We start from the raw sequence: 24,388 nt of genomic DNA on the forward strand, positions 1-24,388 counted from the left end.
TACGAAAGCAGACGGGGGAAAATACCAGGTAGGGCTGATTGACATGGAGCAGATACTGTAATTAGCTGGAATTAACGGTCATCCTTGCTGCTATTGGTTTTTTATCACATTATCATCAAGAACCAGCCTGAGACAGTCCCCAGATAAGGTCACTGCAGCACTAAGGAGGCAAGCTGAATGGACAAAACTAAAAGTTAAGAGTGGTAGAAAGTGTGAAGGTTATAAAAAAACCCATCTGACTGAGAATGACAAAAAGAGAAAGGCAGAGATAACATGAATAGATGCTTTTCAAAATAGACAAAATAAATTTACCCATTGCCCTCAAAATTTCAAACCCTTAAGGGCATTGAATAGAAAAGGTTACACTGAAGAATCAAAATTTAAGACGCAGAGAGGGCAATGACCAGTAGAACACAAGCCACGGAAACAACTTAAAGAGAGATTACATTGCAAGAGGAAAGTCCATTCAGGTGTAATAATACAAACATGTAATTTTCAGTAGTTTTCCTAAGCAGTTTTCATTTTCTAGGCAAAGAGCCTCAAAGCCTGTGAAAAATCTCAGGCAACATTTGAGATTGACATTAAAGAGGCATAAAACAGTAATATTTGGCTGTCCGAAATTCTCTATTAGGTAAACATGGTGCAATGTTTGGGTTTTTTTCCACAATCCAAACTTACTACATTTAATTTCTTTCAATTCTATTCATTAGATGTACACACTGCAAATAATATGTTAGAAAATTTTGGTATTGTACCGGAAAAATATGACTGGAGCAAAATTTTATGTAGCCGTCATTTTATGTAAGTGTCCAAGTGAAATGGCCTACCTATTCCAATATTAAGAATTTCAGATATTTGTTTTATGTAAACACATCAAAAAGTAGGATACTGAACCTACAGTTCCTAAACCCAGAGCAAGGTACTGAATAGGAATCTCCATTTATAGTATACACTGGCAGTTTTCCGGAAAACTCTAAGAAAGATATATACCATGAAAAGGGTCAAGGGCCAAGCCTGAGCAATCTGAGTTTGAATTCAGTATAATCAGTGTAATGATCTAGGAAGCAGGCAAAGATCATGTTATCAGTTTCTTCACCTTTTCTCACAGTGGTTGGTGCATTAGAGTGATTGAACTTCCCTTTTTGTGCAAGTTGCTGGGCAAACAAGGACAGGGTGCAGAGATGCCTAAAGGAGAATTGGTCATTGGAGGACTTCCCATACAGTTTAATAGAAACAGCTGTAAAGGAACTGCAAGACTATGCAAATTTCAACTTCAGTTATGTATAGAGTTAATAGTAGAAGTGATTGGTAAGAACACTGAGTTAAACTAATGCAGGCTAATGAAGTAATTGCTTGGAAGCTACCTTCTTTAGAACACATTGAGAGGTTTTGGAGAAGAAATGTTACAAGTAACTCATGGATTGAGATCCTTATACTAAAAATAATGCACTCATACAATACCTGTCTGTAGAAAGATTCCTAAACCACTTATGAATCCTGTAAAATTCTTCTGGAGCATCCACAGTATCTGGGAATGCAAGGTCAGGGAGACTCCAATGGTTTTCCTGTTCCTTTGTCCAGAAGATAGTTACACAGGCCAGAGCACTGGCCTCACCATACAGGATTTCTGTCTCAAAATCAGGGTTTAGGGAGCAGACACACAAGATGGTCTAAGGAGCCATCCCAATACATAGGATGAATTAAGCAGCAGTAGTTTAAACGAACATTTTTTAACAGGCAGACAACTGAAAAATGGACACAAGAGCCAAGTGTTCCTGACACAAAACTATCCCATTGTACCTGTTTGAAACAAGAACTCACAGCCAAAAACCGGGTTTAGATTCAGATGCAAAGTCATGGCCTTCAGTGTAGCGTGCTAGAAAAAAGAACATCTATAAGCAAATAAGTAAAGCATATACTACGCCTATAGGCAACATATTACGGAGTACTTTTACCTTCAAACACAGACACCTATTACTGCAATATTCAGTAGGGCCATTAGTTTTGGTAATATCTAAATAATGCATCCAGAAACACAGACATCTAGGACTCAGCACACAGTACTTATTCACTGTTTTTCATTCACCAGGATTGTGGAATACAGATGTTAGCAAAATACCAACAGCAAAGTATATGAACAATATTCAGGAAGTGTTTGGTTTTTTTTCTTTAAGGACAGGAAAATAGATGTTTGTGCTATAACAACAAATGGTGCAAAGATGCCAGACATCAGCTGCGGAAGAATACTCTTACCTAAACTGATCAACAGGCATCCATTTCAGAGCAGCTCTTGAGTAATACAAGAGACTTTCTGGATACCTTTTCCAAGCAAAGGCTCTTCTTTACAGATCATAAAGGCAGTATTGGAAAATTCATTCATTCATTTCTACCTTTATTTAAATAATTGAGAGTCTGTTAACTAAAGTGGTTTGTGGCAATCTCCTGCTAGGGCTGAAAGACAAGGTAATAAGCCTAACACAGCTAATTACAGCAGCAACTATCCTAAATCCTCTCAGAATCTGTTTCACAGAAATATGACATTTCTGTGAAATAATTACCTCTTACATGCCCAATCCTATTCCTGACATGCATATTTTAATGTTCTGACATTTTAATGCCATCTGCCTCCAAGGAGCCCAGCCTGATACACTTTTAGAACTCAATCCACACACTGTCTTCCTACTCCCAATCATTTCACTCTTCCTCTGAATACAGAGGAATTGCTTTTCCAATGCCCAGTGTTATGATTTGCCATTTGGCAGCATGACTTAGCTATCAAAAGCAAATGATAGCAATTTTCAGCCTATTAGTATTTGTTGTGGATATGGTTTCTGTAAAGTGAAGAGGAATCAAAGACCATCCCTTTAGATCATGTCTTCTGAGTCATTTGTGCATGCAATGGAAATAATGCACAGTCCTGTTTTCTCCTCCTCCTAACCCCATGGCAATGGACAAAAAAATCTCCTCTAGTGATATTTACCTCAAATCAGAAAAGGGGCAGGTATAATGAAATTACAAAGTGCCTTCAGTCAGACAGGATTAGTTGAGGCTCTTATCTTCCCTTTCCAATACCTTGCCTACAGAAACAGCAAAGAGAAAGAAGCACATACACCACAGAGAGAGAAATAATTGTCCTGGGCAACTTGTCTACTCCTGTCCCTGATGTGAGAAGCTGAAACAGTGTGGCTTTACATTTCAGATTAAATCAATCAGAAACTAATAGTATTTAGGAAAGAGTTAAAGTCACTAAGCAGTATTTTCCCTTTTGAGCACTTCAGCAGAGCTGGAACTGTGAGCTGTACAGATCATGTACAGGTAAATGTGCAGAAATAAGGAGAAACAATACTTATGTCCCTGTGTTTAGTAAACAGTGATTTTCGAACTAATGGACTCAATCCTGATTCCAGTTATGTCAGCTGTGAGAAGAGTGCTTCTACAAAGGTGAAAAGGCTACAAATAATCATTAATCATCAAATTACTGAAAGTACAGGAGCATTTTCCAACAGAACTATCTGCCACTACTAATATAAGACAAAAGTAAAACTGTGTTCCTTCTCCCTTACTGTTCCCCCATTTTGTATCCCCTGCTTTCTCTTCTAGGTCTAATGATTGATACCATGTACTGTCCATTTCTGTCAGGACTGGAAGATCACTGGCACTGCTGTGTCAATGCTCCCCTCCTTGCAGGCTGTCTCTAACAACTTTGACCTGAGATTTCTCACAAAGTAGGCAGAACTGAGCACTGAACAACTGGTTGCCAGGTGCTCATTTATAAATATTTAATTGATACCTTTTTGTTTAGTAGCAACAACTCAAAAAAGCACAGATGGAATGATATTAAACTCAGAATAAATTAGTAAGTTCACAAACTTTTATTACATATAAAAGAATGCAAATAGATAATCTCTCTTTAAAGCTGCCTTTCATTTCCTTGTATTAAGAAAAATGTTAATCATACATTTTCCCACAAAAATCACACCGCTCTCTGAAATTTACAACCAAGCTAAACCAACAAAAAAGAGAAAGCCATGTTCAGCATCCAATGCACAACTAAACAGAGTTATTTGGGAGTTCTCTTCATTAACATAATTTTGTGAGGGCTAGTACTAAATTGATTACTCAGTAAAAGAACTCCATGCCTCCTTAATGATCATAAATTTAAATGTTGGAAAAATAAACAGACATGTGCAACAAAGAATTCTAACTTAGAACACTTCTTTAATTTGTTCCAGGACTACTGCAATACATATCTACATAACTTACAGGACATTTTGTTCAAAAGACAGCAATAAATGTGGAATGATCTTACGGGCAAAGCTCTCTAGCCTGCCCTGGCTTGGGTGGCTCTCTGAAACACCTCTGCTCTAATGCAGGCCGTGTGGGGAACAAACAGGAGGAGTCAGAAGTCTCTATGCAGTTACATGACTAGAGCACTGTGATGGACGGATATAAGCTCTGCAGGAAGGACAGGATAGGAAGGCCAAGACAGGGACTTGCCCAATATATGAGAGAGCTGCTGGAGTGCATGGAGCTCTGCCTGGTGATAGGTGTCACTGTACCAGGTATCTCTTACAGACCTCCCAGTCACGAAGAAGAAGATAAGGCCTTCGTCAAACAACCAGAACGAGCCTTATCTCTGATCCTCATGGAGGACTTCACCCCAAGATCTGCTAGAAGGACAACACAGCAGCCCTCAGGCAATCTAGAAGACTTCTGGACTGCATTAGTGACAACTCCCCAACACAGATGATGAAGGAAGGGTATTTCGCTGGACCTCGTATTTACAAACAAAGAACTGGTCAGGGACAGGAAAGTAAAGGCTGCCTTGGCTGCGGTAACCACAAGATGATGGGCTTCAGGGGCCTGAGGAGGGTAAGCAGGACAGTAAGCAGAACCACAGCCTTGGATTTCAGGAGAGCAGACACCATCCTTATCAGAGATCTGTTTATAAGAACTCAATAGGATATGGCTCTGAAGAGAAGGGTACAGGAAAGCTTGTTGATACTCAGGGATCATCTCCTCCAAGCTCAAGAAGGGTTCATCCTGACAAATAAGAATTTAAGAAAAGGCAGCAAGAGGCCTACATGTGCGACGAAGGAGCTCCTTACTGAACCCAGGCATCAAAGGGAAGCTTAAAAGAGGTAGAAGTACTAATTTCATTGTTGGTCTTCTGAGAATTTAGGAGTCTGAACTATGGGACATTTTGTTTGTTGATTTATTTCTAAATTATCCTTCTGACAAAACCAGGACCTACTGCATGCACCTCTGGGCAGACTTTTGCATCAACAGTTCTTGGGGGCAGGATCAGGACCTAAAATCACATGGTTTTTCACAGAGAAACAAAATCTTTATTTCTATAAAACATACAGAAACAGAACAAAGTCTGTTGATCTCAACAAAAAAAAGATCATCTCGATGATCTTCTGGAAGAGATGTATTGTCAAGGTCTGAGGCTGTAAGTGATGAGGACAAAAGCAACAAAGCACAAAATGCTGACTCAACATCACAGTATTAATAACTTTGTTCTTAAATACCGAGGAGAAAAAAATCACTTTACTCCAGAAAAGCAATTTCAGGGGAGGTGTAGGTTGGACATCAGGAAGAATTTCTTCACAGAAAGGGTTGTCAAGCATTGGAATGGGCTGCCCATGGAAGTGGTGGGGTCACCATCCATGGAAATGTTTTAAGAAAAGACTGGATGTGGCACTGTCCAACCAGACCATAGCAATCAGTGCTATGGTCTGGTTGACAAGGAGGTGATTGGTCAAAGGTTAGACTTGATCTCGGAGGTCTTTTCCAACCTAAATGTTCATGATTTAGTAGAAAGTGGACTCAAATTTACTCACACTTAAGCACAGTTATTCACATGTTGCTACACCTTTGAAAAAGTTGTTTTATTACTATTAACTGGAATTAAAATGTCAAGTCATCAATTCTGTGAACTGATGATTAAATATTTAATATCTACAAAATAAATCATATCAATGTTTCCTACATACTGCCCTCAAGAGACTCCTTAGAACACATGAGAAGAGTTGGCATGCTGTGACCATTGTGCACAGGTTCTGGAGAGTCCATGCTACATCAGTGAAATAATAATGACTCAGACAAGATGTAGCTGCCTCAGGGACATTGATCGTAATCAGCACAAAGATTGTCAGCTTTCTTTGATTAAATAATTTGCCAGTTTGATCCCCAAAATGATTTGTGCATCCACAGCTCTAGCGAAAGCATGCAACTCCTACACATTTGCTTTCACAGTTGAAACATCTTAATGAAAGCAATCATTATTTTTGTAATTTACTTCTGAACTCTTCAGAGACACCATCAGCTGAAGCAAGACACTTCTGCATGAATATTGCTTTCTGAGCCTTTTGTTGAGGTGGAATAAATTTGAGAAAAATAATTTCAGGCTTTCCTTGTTGACTTGTTCTGTGCACATGACAGCACTTCATAAAACCTTGTGTCACTGCTCCTGGTTTGAGGTGGATCAAGTTTTCATCTTTCCTCAGTTCAACAAGTGTAAAAACCAGCAAAGTTAGGCACAAAAATTATTTTGAGTGGAACTAAGGGCATGTATGGCATCAGGCTCTCACTTTTTGAAACTCCCTTTTGAGCACTTTGCCTCTGATCTGCACACCCTTCTATAAGAACTATGCAAGAAGTAACAAAGGTTAATGTTTCATAATATAGAGAACTTTTCTCCTAGCAGTAAAATATCTTTTTACTTGGTAACACTAAGCAAGTAACACCATGTCTTCTTTGAGCAATCTATGTATCACCATGTCACATCTGCAGTTTTACTGGTACACACCATAACTCTTACGCACAGATTGTTCCCAGAAATTCATAGAATCATTAAGGGTTGAAAAGACCAGCAAGATCATCAAATCCAACCTTTGGCCAAAAACCACCATGTTCACTAAACTGTGAAGTGCTGCGTCCACTTGTTTTTTGAACACTTCCAGGGATGCTGACTCAACTACTTCCCTGGGGAGCCTGTTCCTATGCTTAACTGTGTTTTCAGTGGAGAAATTTTTCCTAATATCCAACCTGAACCTCCTCTGATTCAACTTGGTGCCATTTCCCCTTGTCCTATCACTAGTTGCCTGTGAGACCAACTCCCACCTCACCACAACTTCCTTTCAGATAGTTGTATAGGGCAATAAGGTCCCTCCTGAGCCCTCTTTTCTCCAGACTGAAAAACCCTTGTGCCCTAAGCTGCTCCTTAGGATTTATGTTTCAGACCATTTAATCATAGGTAATTCAGTCACAACTTTTCCCTTAGTTATAGCTATGCTAACTTGGCATAATTTTTAAGACTCAAAAACCAAAAGAAGAAGCTTGATCATCTACAGGAAGAGTGCAAATAACACAAGATTGGTCTGCTGGAGCAATTTCTGCCTGTTGTATAAAACATTTTGTCCTTATTAAGGCTGATTTTTTATTCAGAAATGAAATATGGCTTCTATACAATTTCTTTACTTGAACTCAGGCCTTAATTGCCACCTGTTACAACAACTCCTGTAGGCAGCTGCAGAGGACAATGCCCTGTAGGACCACAAAACAAAAAACAAGGCAAAACTATTAATTGTAACTTCTGCTCCATAACCACTGCTCTTGAGTCATGCAAAGCTCTGATCAGACAGTTCAAAACATTAACAAATCTTCAGTTCTGGAATCAGGAATTAGAGAAGACAGGGAAAATCTTCCAGAGATGGGTATCTCAATGAACTAGGATTGTTGCCCATAAAAGCATGGACAAGAAGTCATGGAAAACCTGGCAACAGAAATTACTAAAACCAGACTGAATGCAGCACAACCAGTACTGTAATAAACAATGGAGTAATGCTCCAGAACACTGGGGAACATCAAGAAGTTATTCTCCCACTCCAAGTAAGTGGCAATAAAAGCATTCAGTTAATAGATGTCTCATTATATCTAATCACTGAAACGAAGTCAAGCCAAGAAACAAAATTCACTTTTATATTACTGAAATAGTTTTTTCATTTGACAGAAACTGAAGACCCCTAACCCTTTCTGCTGAGTTGAAGCTTAATTACTGCTATGCCAACATACAATCATCTTGAAATAATAGCCCAGAATTAAAATACAAATCTGAAGTAGAATCATCAAATTTTAACATAATTACATGTTTCTTCAAATTGTCTCAGACTAGGCAAAATATGTATTTTGTATCTGCAATTGTTATTTTTATGAGGAATTAATTAGAAAGGTAAGTTACAACCAACACCGGTCTTCTTTTTTGTGACACTTCTAATGTTGAAGCCTAATGATTTGTAAATACAAAACACTATTTCCTTTCACATTCCATTTTGTCAGTTCTGTAGATTCAGAGATGATAGTTCTGCAAAACCAGCCTGTATTTTGACAATAGGCTGCCTCATCCAAAAAGTATGCAACACACTCCCATCTAAACACTACTAAACGATTGCAAGTCAGAAGTTCCCATTCTTCATAAATGTATTTTGTCCAGTCATGGCTTCCTACTAGCATTACAATTATTTGGAGCCACGTACTTGATTCTTGCAGTGCTAGCCCAAATAAAGAATATGAATGCACATTTTCTCTCTACAGTGATCATACAAATACTAGCCTATTGGTTGTCACTAGATAACCAACAATTTTAAATACAACTTTTATGGGTTATTTTGTTAGTTCAGTTCAAATCACAGTAAGGAGAAGAAATCATAACTATCTTCAAAACACATTTCCACAGAGAGAAGGAGAGAAAAAGGAGAAAACAGGTTTCCATGGTTACTTTGTTAACCATCTCCATTTTATTGTTTACATATTTTATAAACTAGACATTATAAAGAAATGAAATATTTATTAAGATCTACATTACAGAAAGCTCCCACCATATGTCATGTCTGTTTCAACAGCTGACTGTCCAGTGAAGCCCTAAAAGACACACTGACATTACTAGTTTCTGGTTGTATTAGGTACATTAGACAGGACAAACTCTTATTGAACACGCACAGAAGAAGCCCTTGATCCAAGTTCACTCAGTAACATTTCATCAGTAATTTCTTTTCAGTAGGAGAGGATGCCTTGCCTTGAAATCAATGCTAAAATTGCAGGTTTCTCACTTATAAGTAGAACTCTTTTCTTGGCTATCAGCTAAAACTTACTGATCACCAAAGGCTGCTCTCCAGCTCTATCCATTTCAACAGTTGCAGTTTTAATCATTTATTTCTGATGCAAAAGAAGTTCCCCTTATTTTGAGTTATCACCCTAAATGAAAGGTTAATTCTGCATAACAGCACTTTTCAGCAAAAATGTCATCTAAATCAGGTCATTTTTATTTTGTTTTCCTATAAATTTTTATTTTAACTAGGTTTCTTATTACTTGAGGGAGAAATGACAAGTAACTCTGCGATACTACACTAGTACTGCAAAGACTCCAGACCCAGAATCAAAAGCTCAGAAGTTCTATATGGAGTACCCAGCGTGGAAAATTCTGAAGGTATTTTGGAGTTCTTGGTATTTGGATATCAACCTCATTCAGTTAAGAGGCAGCACTTGGCCTTAGGTCCCATATGCACATCCATCACACAGGAATGAGCTCATTCCAATACTGAAAGCAGCCCTGCAGTCCTAGAGTCCTGATCTCAGCAAAAGATGATAAAGTAGAACCATAGAATCACTGAGGTTGGAAAAGACTCTTAAGATCGTTGAGTCCAACCATTAACCTAACACTGCCAAATTCACCACTGAAGTATGTACCTAAGTACCACATTATGTATCTTTTAAACACCGTCAGGGAGAGTGACTCAAGTAGTACAGTACAGTCTATTTAAGTAGCATTCAGAGACAGACTTCTTGTTTTTCTTTTTATGAAGCAACATTTTTCCTGCTGTGTCCTAGCCAAAGAGTGTCCTGGAAACTGTTGTGTAGCTTAAACATTATCAGCCTGTCTAGCATCCTACAGATAAACTTCTATATGTCACTGCTGCTGTGTGCTTGCAAAAATTTCAGTCAGTGAATACATTTATTATTCTGTTAGACAATCTGTGAATTCTGCAGAGATCAGCTAATCTCTTTTCCATGACAGGATCAACTCTACTTAGGTTACTCTTGACCAAGATTTGCTCCTGAGTTTACCTTATACTTTGAGGGCATCCAAATGAGAAAATTTACCTGAGCAAGTCATGGCCTCTTTTGCCTCCCCTTTTCCGTCTATCCAGAAAAGATATTTTACATCTACACGAGTATGGCAGAACTTAAAGAAAAATATACATATACTGTAGTTTACATTCTAATGTTAGCTCCCTATAGTCAAAAGAAGACGGTATTTAAACTATTCTGCCTCACTAGCAAGTTGTAAATGTCCAATACTTAATATTTTCAGAGCAATAGTCTAATCCAGATTTGAAAAGCAATTCATTGTACCAAAATGCTAGATACATTTTAAAAGTAATCTCTAAATCTACCATAAGTGTCTCTGAAAGCACTAGCACATGGAATACTGTTATCCCTATAGCTACAGGAGATAATGTTTATTATGTAACACCAGTATTCACAAAAAATTGCGGAGTAATATACATCCTGATCATCTTTACTTCAGTTGAGGTGGAATTCTTCTTTATTTAATGGGTTTTTTTAAGTTTGGGGTTACATCACGTACCTCAGGCACGCAAATGGCATTTTTCTATTCTCATACAACAGAACAGCAGAGGCTGGTTGGAAAGTAGAGTCAACTTTTCAAGTATGTGGCTATGCAGCTTGGGAGAAAGTGCTAAATCTTCTCCAGGAGAAAGGAAGCAAGAACGGTATGACAGCTGACAGTAAGAATTATCCTTTGGCTGCCGTGACCTTAGCTCTTTCTTCAGCACTGCAATTACATTTTTGGGATAGAGTAGGAGCCTACAGCATGTTATTTTACTCTCTTATTTCGGACAGTAAAATAAATAGAAGCCTGATGGTTTTGACCCGTCATTTCTTCAAAAACATATGAATTTTACCCAATTATTTATTTGTGACCTCTAAGATGGAAGTCTGCCTAAGATTTTGATTCACATGGCCTAATTTCTTTAGCAGGTAAGGAAGGAGTGCTTCCCCTTAAACTGCATACCATAAAGAACATACATTTGCAAATATATTAACTGACATATTTTATACATGCTTTCTTGATTTTACCTTAGCTGCTTAAAAGATCACTTTTTTCTACAGTTCCCTATTGACATTTATAATCCATCCAAGTATGAGCACATACAGACTTTAAAAAGTCACATTATTTCCTTTTTATCTTAATTTATATCTGTGATAGAACAACTCCAAATCCAGTAGTTACTTCCTGTCCTGTTTTATCATCTGTTCTTGGTGTTACATAAAGTGCTTATACTAAACATTGCTGAGCTCTTATATAGCATTCTTAATCCATAGATCTCAAACTACTTTACAAAGGATGATCATTATCCTACTTCATCTATGAAAAGAAAAACCATGGAGATCTTCAGGGTGAAATTCAGATCTCACTGACTTAATTCCCACAGTCCACAGAGAAACTGGAATTGCACCTCACATCATAGTATCATTGGGCAACCAGGGCAGCATCCACACCTGCAGATGGATTCCAGAGCCTTCCCTAATACTGTTGGCCTGTGATTTGCACTCAGCAATTCCACACACCACTTAGCCATCAATTCAGAAAGAATTGGCTTTCAATACAGTATCTTATTCAGCTTGACATTCACTAAAACGCCTCCCATCCCACACAGGCAGCACTTTTAAATTATGTACTCTGCCCTTCTCTGAATACCCTGTTTACAGCTCTAAACACACTAACATTGCCATCAGTGATGGAAATAACTGAGTCAAGTCCTCTATTTGGGCTTTACTACTGAAATCAATACTGCTGCAGACAGATACAATGGTAACAAGGTCTGATGCCGCCACTTAGGTGTCTCAAAGTATTTTCACTTCCATACACAAACTCTGAAACCACCTGATCTATGGGTAACTAGATAGCCGTTATCAAGCCTCCTGTTTCATTCATTCCTCCCCTCTTTTAGATTTGTTTCTCATGTTCATTCTTTGCACCTTGCTTTAAGTTAGATGTTTAAACTCAGACTTCCTAAACTCTATAAACTCTGATGGACTATTCAAAGATCATAGAACCAAGTACCGGAGCTTAGAGGGACAAGGACTGAAAGCAGACTGCATACAAACAAAGTTTACCAGGGTGTCAATTTGATTGAAACTGCTGGACAGCCACAAAAGAAGCAGTAATGGTACCTACTTCAGTAACACATCTGAGGATGTACTATTCAGACATCTGAGAAAACTCTGGAACTTAAAACTTCAGATTAAAGTTATGGGGTTATTGCTTTAACATACTATATCACAACCACCTCAAAACCACTTATGGACCCATGCAAGCTAAGGCAAGCTGACCCTGAGCACAAAGATGAGCTGAAGAGCCATGATCTTCAGGGAAGGATTCTGAACACTGCGGTCTCCATAACTCTACACGATGAATTAGTCAAGGAAGAGAAATGCATGCAATCTTTCCTGCCCACAAGAATGAAGGGAATCGTTCTGTACAGGTTATTCTGAGCAGCTATGAAGGGAATCATTCTGTATAGGTTATCCTGAATCGCTGTTCCTAGAATGCCACATGTTATATGAACTACCTGCTGTGTAAACTGGTGCTTTCAGGAAGAGAAGGCGCTAAAGCAGAAGAGGTTGTATCTTCCAGAAGAGATTGCATCTTCCGGAATGCGCATTTCCTAGAATGGGACCGTCTTCCACAAAGCACAGAGGCAGCCCCATGGCCTCCCATGTCATTCCCCGAAACACCCGCCGGGCTCCAGGAGCCGCCGGTCCCGGACCGGGCGGGGGGCGGAGCAAGGGCTCCCCCCGGCGGCAGCCGCGACGGGCGCTGCTGCTGCTACTCCTATTCCTGCTGCTGCTACTCCTATTCCTGCTGCTGCTACTCCTATTCCTGCTCCTGCTCCTCCTCCCCGTGACCGCTGCTGCTGGGGCTTCCCCGCCCCCGAATCAGCCGCAGACAGAAATGTAAAAGCCGCCGGCACTGAAGGATTTATTTTCTCCCGCACGCGGTTCTTTCTCAACGGCAGGACGGGACAGTAACCTCAGAGCAGCAGCGGGGCAGACCGCAGAGTTTAGTCCGAGGCGTGTCCTGGCTACGGTCTCATTTACTGTGCTGCATACAACTAATTTACCGGAAGCCACAGTAGAGAAGAATGTTTTTCTCATCCTATTTTTTTCCCCCGCATTTTTTTTCTGGCTCTGATCTACATCTTAACAATTCTATTATAAATAGCACATGGCTTTCCGAAACACATCTAAAATATAAGACATGAAATAACTTTGAGACTGAAGTTTATACCAACCATATCCTCCTATCTGGAGATGTAATCGTGTCTCTTACCATGCCAAAGTACAAATATGGACCACAACATGTAAAAGAGAAAAAGACAACACTAAAAGTATTTCAATCAAAAAGAACACAAAATAAAGCAGAATTCTCTAAACTTATACTCCAGGTCATATGAAACTTTACACATGTTTAATTTTAACTAGAAGTGCTTGGTGGGACTGGAAGTAGTACATAAGTAATATTTCTTATGTAATTAATATTTCTTACATATTGACTTTCTTGACTCTGAAATACAGGTTGCTTCAGTATAAAAGATGCAAAGTCTTTGAAATCACATGCAAACTCCAGCCAAATTCTGGCACTTAGAGTCAGGGACAAAAAAGTTTCTGTGACGTAATTTCCTGGACTACACAAAGAATAAATCCAGAATCCTCACAATCTCAGGTTGGTCAAGACTGCTAGGCACACACTTTCTTCTATTACACTGAAATACAACCTTTGATGTAGATCCATTAAAATATTCAGTAAAATTATTTAAAAGCAACCTGAACTGAATCTCTAAATACTTCACATTTCACAAATGGTGTATCTCTTGCTCATAGATAGTAACTCAAACACCCCACAACAAAAATAATAAACTGTTTTAATTCACAGTTGCAACACATAAACATGATGAGATCTGTACATTGTTAAGCCCGACTTCCCCATTCCAACAGTTTAAGTTAAATGTCACATTTACATAACATTTACATAAAGATTCAGTTTTGTTTATACAAATCCCAGCCTTATTTTTGCAACATGCTCAATGCTAATTCATTATGTAACAACAGATTGTTTGCTCTTTTAAAAAAATAAAAGGTTTAATTTTGAGAAGGTGTTTGAGAGAACACAGTTGCTCTGAAGCAATTTAGCACCTAGTCTTCATTACTGCTTCATCAAGTTTTGGGGTTTTTTTTGTTTTAAAACAAACAAGATGTTTTGGACACTGTCCCACTCTAAAACAGACACCCCAAATGATGCTATACATCATGGTCACTTGTACAGTTCATACTTACGTCCAGTGCACATACAACAGAAGAGTCACAGAGCCTTCCAACACAACCCACTCGACTTCAGTTACGGACTTTTAGCAATGGTAAGGCTTGATCTTGTAGTTGGGAAAATTTTAGAAGAATCCAAGCACTATCCAGCTTGTTGTTTGGGGTATTTTTAATATCATTTCAGTGTTATCACTGCTTTCAATAGGAACGCAATTAGACCAGTGCTAACCCCTTCAAAAATCACCAACACCAGCAAACATAGCAAAACCTCCAGCATGTCTGAAAGCAGAGCTCAGAAAAGTCTGCAATGCGGCTGGATGTAGCCGCAGTATTTTATAAAAAGAGCTATATTTTTCAGCTCCTCCATACAGAGGTCTCTATGGATGGATTGGCTGCTGTTCTCTTCTGTGTTTTAGAATCTTAAAATGATTTTTGCAGAAACTTAAAGGAAGGTCCCATATCAAAAGTAAATTTAAAAGAAAAAATTCCTAAGTTAATACCACTACCTCTTCACAGCAATGAAATAAACACTGTAACCTTAAAATTACTTATTAGACACACAAATAATCACATCTAGTGATTATTACAATCATGTTTACTAGCAACAACACTCCATACTTGGTTTAGTATGTGCTAACTTAATCACAAAATTTCAAGTCTGTACAAAAGCTTTCTCCAGCACATCACATCTACATCACAACATTCACAAAAGATGGCAAACAACACCTTAGCTCCCTGGTAAAGGTGGCATTATTACAGTGGGCTTTTTTTTCCAAAGAGATGTTTCTGTAATTGAAACATCTTCTTTCATAATCATACTTAGTTAGAACCATGATCCCTCCTTCATCATGGGACCATTCTTCCCTTACACAGAGGTGCCCTTTTCCTAATTAAAAATCAGGAGATGTGACAACACATAGCAGATTTTGATCCTAGAGGTAAACTATGCCATGCTTCACCTAAGAAAACTCAAAAAGGGAGTGATTTTCAAGTTTTGTGTTCGGAAAACCTTTGCACCAGGGAATAAGCTAAACCTTAAATAACCTGAGTCAAAGTAATTGCAAACCATGGGGGGAGCTGAGAGCACTGCTAACAGATGGACACCTTTGGGAGACACTGGGGGTGCGTGGTCCTGCAGTTCTCTTAAAAGCCAGATCTGTACTGAAATGAGTATGATTCACACTTTTTCAAAGGCACAGCAGTGCTGAAAGTGTAGAGATTTTTCCAAAGAATCTTGCCTGCAGGAACTGTCATTCTTCCCCACTGCCCTCATCAGTGCTGCCCTAAAGGAAGTATTGTTTGGCATTAGGACAGTAAATATTCTCACAAGTTCACAGTTTTATTTCATCCTGTGCCCTGTTCTCAGCACTGGATGAAGTGCTTGGATAAAATAGTTTCAGTGAGCAAAGAGCAACAGGCAGCCTCTCTTGCTCTTTCTCCTCTAAACTGCTAGCCCAAAGGCTATTTCTATGTATTTTAAACTCTGAAAAATACATCCATTGCCCCATTCTGAGAATGTTCAGATTAAGAAGAAAAAAGGTTGTTTTTCCTGGAGTCACACTGGAAAAATATTACCGTGTTTGTATAGCATTCATGTGATTTAAATACATGATTAGTAATTTTGCTGATCATAGAAGTAGTAACAAATAGTTTCCTTTATATAATTGTGTGAACACAGTGGGTAAAAAAAACAAACAAACCTTCCAAGTATAGTAGTATATTTTTCATGAGTACTATCAAACCCCAGTTTTCATCACAAAAGTCCTAATCTTTTCCCTATGAATTTCCAGGATCCCTGCTTCAAACATGATGGTGTAGCTAACAAATTTTCAAAACCCAGACCCCCACGTACTCAGCTGCACTTTACTTTTACATATAGTAGTCCCATGATCCCACTTGATTTCAGCATGCAAGTACAATGATTAGAAAGCTAGTCCCAGAACCCAGTTCAGCACAAGTCAGTACACAACACATTATCCATTACAGTATGTACCTATCAATTGCACATTTAAAAATATGGGATTTTTAAACTTTTCTGAGTTATCTTAAAAGCAGTATCAGAAGCACAGTTCAAGACACAGACAGATAGCTTGGCAAAAATTATTTTCTATTTATTTTTTGCTAAGAACACAGAAAAAAAAAGTGTAGTTGTAACTCTCTGTAATACTTTGTGTCATGCTTCACTTGAGGAAGCCACTGATTGTTTATGCCAAGCTAGTACAGTCCTAGTTCTTTCAATCAGCATTTAATTAGGCAGATTATCCTTTTAACATAGACTATTTTTTTAGTTTTGTTTGCCCCACATTTTGTCTTTGAAAGTATCATAGTGGGTTTCCTGTTCCATCATGGGGTAGCATCGTTATATTTTAAAAAATATAATATCTCTTGAGCATTTCAAATCCCAATTCATAGATTTTCAACACTTCCTGCAACTCAGATTTGTTTGATTTTTTGGTGGTTCAGGCTTTTCCTTCCCCACTCTTTCCATTTCACACAGAAACTGAAATTGTGAAGAGGACCATTTATGACAGATACTTTATGAACACAGAAGGAGATGATCTGCAAGTTCTCAGGAGCTTAGACTGTCTAAATAGGCAAAAAAATGGCAATAATTTTCTAAAATTCACAAGGCAGACCAACAGCGGAGATTAACACCAAGTCTTCTATCTCCTAGTCCAAAGTCATCTACTGAAACAAAAATTTTTTTAGTTAAGAAAACACAAGCAAAACTCATTCTGCTACAAAAGAAGGGAAAAAGATTTCCTCCTCAGCAGTACAGTTACAGAGAAAGCAGATAATGTTTCCCCAAGTAGTTAATAGAGGCAGGTAACAGACTGAAAATAAAATAGTAAAGCTAAGGTTAGAACACCACACTGTATAGGATACAGTTGGCTTTGAAAAAATGATACATTAGTCAAAGATGACATTCGACTCATTTGAATTCCATGGCTATTTGTAGTCCCAGATCACATGAGCATATAATTCAAATACTGCATCCCCCACAGGATGTAAAATGATGCCATATGAGAGAATAATATCTTATTACCTTCTTTGTATAAAGCAAATGAAAGCATTTTATGGCAGAAGCATTAGCAGGGACTGTACTTCCTTTACAACAGCAGTATATTTTTAAACCATTTCTTAATATGATGATTTCAATTTCTTATATGATTATTAAAAAAAATTCTGCTGGTCACAATATAGATGCAACAAATTTTGTAGAACTGATACTAGAACTTATATGTATTCAATTGTCTAAAAACTCTAAACCACACTGAAATACAAACATATTCAGCAATATTAGCACTAGAGCTGTCTGTTAAAAGTTGTCATGTTCCATGCGAAGAAATACACAACATAACCCAAATGTTACACAGCATACTGCTCAAAAGTTATGAGATATCAAGAAGTGGGTTTGCCTGTGCAACCTGAAAGCAAATCTGATTTTCCCTGTGACATAAGCTTTGTGTGATCTCGTATCTTTTATACTTTTTATAGCCTTTGTATTATTGTCCAGTTGGCACCCAGACCTTGGACAGAAACTTCCATTTCTTCCTGGATTTAGCCATGATACTAATAATCTAGAGAAGCAGAGGACAAAGTGAAGTGAACACTTACAAGTGTTCTCTGATGATAAGCCTAAGGCAGAGAAATGTTCCTTAGGCATTTACAATTCTGTCCAGAGCTGTATGCTTCTTTCACCAGCTACAGCCAAGAACAAGTAGCAGGGTTCTGAAAACATTAGAGAATGCGTGTTTCAAGTGAGTGACCAGAGGAGCGAAAAGTAATCAGGAGTAATCAACCTGTTAAGAGTTCTGAAAGTCTGTGAATTGGTGCCAAAACCACTGCATTAAGGCCAAAAGACTCATGTGTAAAACAGAGTCTTCAACCAGGAAATATGACAAAGTAGCCTAAATAATGAGTTCAGTAGCAAGGCCAAACCAAGGAACACCTAACACCACCTGATCCTTATGGCAGGACCCAAGCAGCATACTCTGGTTCATACAGGCTGGGTTCATTCTTCCAAGGTAGAGTTCTTCACTGATAGATATTTCAACATTTTAGTCTAATTAATTCTCTAAGTGCCCAAAGACCATGGCAAAATTCATCTTTCATGGCACACATAACAATTCTTTGTAAAGATCAGTAGATAATAATAGGTATTTTATTAAAAATGAAGGCAAACGCATTATTGGTGAACACCTGTGATTTTGTCCCCCCCAAAAAAAACTCTGAACAGCAAAACCAGTTCCTCAGTGTACCATTCAAATTTACTAACCTCCTTTTTCTGGTTGAAATGCCCTGCTTTAATCACTTCATTCCTCTAATGTCAGCAAACAGAAACAATTATTCTACTTTTCTTATCTTCAGAACATAGTCCATCCCATGCATTGAATACATTCAGTTTTCTGTGGAAAATACCAAACTCCCCTCCACATTCACAATTTTCTATAAAATTCAAGCCCTTATTAGAAGGTATGAGAGTACTTGAGTTACCAGTGGAAAATACATTTTAAAAGCTTTTCTTCAGTATAAGAAAAATTAAGATTTTCTCAGGAATGAGTGGAACACTGTCATTGAAATTTCCTAAGTCAAGGTTTTCCTGAAGGACACCTGAAGATGTTCCTCAGAGGGTGACAATGGGTACATATCTAAGACAAATAGTTAAAGTTTCTCAAACTAATATATAAATAGAAGATAAGAGAATCTTTCCATAGAAAGTATAAAGTAGTATTGAATTCACATGGTCATTTCTACTTATAAAAACAGAAATGTTTAACATGTTTGCTGTTTTTTCTAAGATACAGTTTTCTTCATAGTAGCTAGTAAGGGCTGTGTTTTGCATTTGTGCTGAAAACAGTGTTGATGAAAACACAGGGATGTTTTTGTTACTGCTGAGCAGCACTAACACACAGTCAAGGCCTTTTTTGCTTCTCACAGCACCCCACCAATGAGTGGACTGGGAGTGCACAAGGAGGTGGGAGGGGACACAGCCAGGCCAGCTGGGCCAAGCTAATCCAAGGGGTATTCCATACCACATGGTGTCATGCTTGGTGTTTAAAGCTGGGGGAACAAGAAAGCAGTGGAGGGATGTCCAGAGTCATGATGTTTGTCTTCCCATGTCACTCTCACACATGATGGAGCCCTTCTTTCCTGGGAAAAGTTGAACACCTGACTGCCCATGGGAAGCAGTGAATGAATTCCTTGTATTGCTTTGCTTGCATGTGCAGCTTTTGCATTACCTGTTAAACTGCCATTATCTCAACTCATGACTTCTCTCAGTTTAATCCTTCCAGTTCTCTCCCCATCACAGGGGTAGTGAGCATGTGGCTGCGTGGTGCTTGACTGCAAGCTGAGGTTAAATCATGACAATATGGAATTGAAATTCAAAATAAGTATTAGCTTACCTGACCAGAAAGCGATGTAAACCAACATCAAAACTTCTGTAAGAAAAAAGATTCACAATATTTTAATTATTAAAGAAATATTTTTCTCTTGGGTATTGTACAGACACTGTATTTCAAAACATTAATACCAAAGATAAATATAAAGTTACTGGAATTGATAAACCAGAAGCAAAAGTCTAAAACACAATTTCTTTTCTGTAATGACATAAAATTTAAGATGAAATTTAATCTTTTAACATGATTTAGATGCATGTTAAAAAGCTCACAAATTCCTTGTTGGAGTATTTATTCAATAAACTATTAACATTCAGACTATTATAACCCACATAAAGCATAAATTGTGTATATTCTGTTATTGGAAATAATGTAAGCATACTAATGACCAGCAAGTTTGCTCATTTTGTCACACGCAAGTAGATCCTCTGCGCAAAACTACTGTGGAATCCTTTCTTTCCCCTTTTCTCCTCTGTACTGCACTAAAACACAAGGGATAGCTGTCAATTCTCTCCATGATAAAGAATAACCAAAAAACCCCTTATGTCTCCTTCAGATATAGAATATACCAAGAAGTAGACCTTCCAAGTGTATTCCGCTCAGATTGGTGAGGAAATTAAGTTTGAGGCCTTCTGACAGTAAGTACAAGTTAAATCACATTAGATTACAAGAACCATGTCTGAAATCTCCAGCACTAACAACATACATTGACAGTAACTGTCAGTGTTTCTTTCCATTTTTCATTTCCTCCATTGCTCAGACAACTCAGGAGAACCAAGCTCATGAACAACTAATGGCAGATCTCTGATGCTACGTGAAGGTATCTGCTTATTTGAGACATTTACCTAATATCCTAAGTATGTGCCAACTTTATGTGAGTACCAGTATAATCCCAGATTAACTGTGTGCCTAACAGCACAATTGAAAAATGCAAATGTCTTATTTCCAGTGCTGGACTTGCTCTGAAATGGGCTTACATTTCAGGTACACAGCAAACATTTTGGCATATACTAAGCTCTTCAGCATTCTATTCCAAAAAACATAATTGGTCATTTGAGTACAACACAGTCTTATTTTAACAGTACTGCTTGCAATGTGCTGCTTTCTACCTCAAAGAGCAAGATAAATCATCAGATAGCTAATGGCATCCTGATATCAGTAGATAGATAATGAGCTGCAGAAATTCTAGGAGTTAACAGGGAAGAAAATTCCACTGGTTCAGCTGGGTGGAGAGGAGCAAATTTTTCACTTAAAAGCTGCCTTGCAGTAGAAAAACTATGTCAGGAACATGAGCTGGTCATTATTAAATCTGTATTTTTCACATTCCTTTCCTGAAATCATTGACCATTTTACATTATTGTTACGTTACTGTGCAATTAAACAGCATGAAGTGCATCCAGTTATCTTTCTTCATTCCTCCTGCCTGGACACATACTGTAATTTGGCTCCTTCTCTTCACTAAAATATTCTGTGTTGAACAGACGGTTTGCAGTATCAGAGCTGCCCACAGTGTGTTTTTATAGCTCTGAAAACCTTTTCTTCCTAGGACCAAAAATTCAGTATGTTTGTGCTGGGATGGGGAGAAGAAAAAACTGGTACAGTTTCAGAAGAGAGCTGTATGCTAAACAGCCCTCTTGCACTTCTTCAGCCAAGCTCATCTGCTCAAGTTCTTCAAGCTATTCTCTGATGGCAGTAACCAATCTGGTACACTCTCTGAAGGGACAGAAGAACCAAGCTTCTTGTGGACAGGGATGTGGAGCACAAAAATATCATTGCTTTTGACACTGAACCAAAAGCCAAAGGACTTTGCTTACCACAAGCATGGAAACTGAAAGGTCCTGCTAACTTGAGATGATCAGAGCTGAAGGAGGTTGGGGTGGACAAAGCTAAGGCTGAGTGGGTTCAGACAAGGAGGGAAAACAAAACAGTTTGTATAGATATCATGACATGCCATCTCTTCTCTCATTTTTCACTCTTTGCAAAACATAATGCACTTGCTACTAAAAAAGTTTGGTAAGTTTTTTTCATCTGGGCTTTAGCTATTGAATATTTTTTGGAAATATTTTAATAAGTATTAACAATGAACATGCATAGAAACAATTTATTAGAATAAATGAAAAAGAAAAATTATCAGAGCCTCACTAAGTGTAATTCAGCATACATAGACAGGGTCCATTATTCCTCAGTTGATTTTGTACTGATACATTTCAATAGTCTACCCAAGATCCTCAGTTCTCAACAGTGTAAGCAGTTGTTTAACTGTGCTATGACCAAAAGAATTTTTAGAATATACAGCATCATCTGACTGTGCACCTAGATCTTAAAGATCCCACAGGACAGTATCATTGATTAGGTCCAAAAGCAAGAACAACAAGGCTGAACAATTTCAAATTGTAAATGGAAGAAATGGTTGCATTACTTAAGGCTATGGATACTGTGTACATACATCTTGGTTAATGAATAGAAACATTGTGCAAGGCAAAAATATTGAGAAGATAGGATTATGGGAGGCTAGTTTTGACAAAAAACTACTACAGACACTTTTGACTGTTCTGCTTGTTCATATTTAAATACATACTGCAGTTAAGTCTACAAATAAAGTGAAAATACAGTGAAGTAGCAGAGGCAACAGATCTGGTAGATGCATCTATTCTCAGATGGAAAAGTTAAAAAGGGGTAAAGAGGGTTTGTAGAACAATGTTAAGACTGCAACCTGGGGGTGGAATAAGCATCTTCATTAAATGAAAAAAGAGAACAAATAATCACACTGTATTGGCATTAAAAATGTCATAGCAATCCCTTCAACATCAGAGGACTCCACCTATGAGGCATGACAGTGTCCCTCACAATTAACACAGAATTACACCTGCCATATAAAATACATCCATATTTACTTGATATTACAGTATAGTCTATAATGAGTTTCACACAGCTTGTAAAATCCTGAGGTTCTCTGCAAAATACACAATTTATCTGATAGTTCTTGCAATTTAGGGTGCCTCAGTTACATAAAGGTTTCAGAAATGCTTTCAGAAATCCTGTAACGAGCACAAATTTTCAAAATAAATGTTCTTATTAAAATCTAAAACAAGAGAAAGGATATCCACAGCAATATGAGTGAAAAGTGATTTACCAGTTAGATTCTCTATTCTATTCAAATGTTGGTAGCAATATAGTATCTCAAATTTGTGAAAAATAAGTAAAATCTAGTTTATCAAAATAGTAATGGTCTTTGGACAGAACAAAATCTTGACTAGTCAGTGGAACAATAAAGGGGAGATATATTTAACCTCAATTTCATAATCATAATTACATATTGCAGATAATTTGATAGGGTTTTTTTTAATAAAAACATCCCTAATTCTGTTCCTCTGAAGGGTAGTTTTGAATCACAGTTCTGTACACACCTATCAATGTTTTTGTTAAGCATGGAAGTTTCAGTTTGATAGAATTCAACAAACGGTTATATGTACAATCCATCATCATCAACTACACTAAACCAACAAAGACCTTTTCCAAGGGGTCTTTGAAACCTCTGCCTGCAAGCATACATCTCTCTCCTCAAGGTACATTTTCAAAATTATTTCACAGATGTGCAGCTTCTGCTCTGAAAGCTAAATGCATAATGCAACAATCTGCCTCCAAATTTGCATTGAGCAAAAGGCTGATGGGGGGAAATTAAAAAATCATATGCACATGTCATCCATTGGATTGTTCTTGGTCCCACTTTCCACAAAGCTGTGCTTTCCTTTAACTGAGGTCCACACTCTGGTTCCTCAAAAGAGGAATTGTGTGAGCCTTTAGCATACAACTTTTAAACTCAATGAAGTTATACCAGCCTATTCTATTTAAGGACTTGACCCCACATTGACCTAGATGAAAACTGCTTCTTATTAGCTGTTTTAGGGACTACAGTTTACAATTCCAGTGTGATGGCTAAGGGACCCACACACACAACGAGGTTTGATTGTTCAGACCTCATACCTAATGATTTACAATGATACAAAAAACATAAGTACTGAGCACATGTCAGGATCATAAGAAACAATTTAAAGTTAGGCTAACTACTAGAGACATTTTTTTATGAAATTAATTGCAATAAATTTGAATCTCAACTCTGATTTTGTATATCCATATTTTTAAGCCATGTGCTGAAGAGAAACCAGCAAAGTTTGTTTTCTGCCAGTTCCTCCCCAGGACTGCTGGGCTGCATGCTACTCCTGGAAACAAAGCATGCAACATGCAGTATAGTCCGGGAAGATCTGACTAATCATGTACTTCAGCAAAGATGCCCACTGCAGGCAGTACATCACCACTCAAAAGTAGATAGTGGCATGATTCTTACTTTGGGCCCTACTTTAGGGGAGTAGACCTACATAGATAGTTTGCCATTTGTAAAAAAGCAGGACTACCCACATTTCCCTGGAGCAAACAATATAATTGCACTTACATATCTTCAAATCAGTTAGCCTAGTTGCCAGTTATGGCAATGATGAAATCCAACAAGTAGGTTACTTGTTCTAGTTCTAGTACTCTGGATATTCACCATCTCAAAATAGCATTGTAGTTGCTGCAAT

The 24,388-nt window shown here is 37.9% G+C and overlaps 1 protein-coding gene across 2 annotated transcripts in view; it reads right to left on the reverse strand.

Annotated features, from left to right (window-relative positions):
- Positions 1-24,388, reverse strand: part of HHAT (hedgehog acyltransferase) — a 144,112-nt gene that overhangs the window by 89,364 nt on the left and 30,360 nt on the right. The window contains exon 9 of one of the 2 annotated variants that reach the window (XM_027641686.1): positions 19,818-19,853. The exons of the other annotated variant lie outside the window; for it this stretch is intronic. Within the exon in view, the coding sequence (XP_027497487.1) occupies positions 19,818-19,853 (36 nt within the window). The remainder of the gene's footprint in view (positions 1-19,817; positions 19,854-24,388) is intronic. 2 annotated transcript variants of the gene reach the window in all.

The sequence above is a fragment of the Corapipo altera genome, unplaced genomic scaffold (genome assembly GCF_003945725.1).
Source record: "Corapipo altera isolate COAL_440 unplaced genomic scaffold, ASM394572v1 48b, whole genome shotgun sequence".
In the NCBI taxonomy this organism is placed as follows: Eukaryota; Metazoa; Chordata; class Aves; order Passeriformes; family Pipridae; genus Corapipo; species Corapipo altera.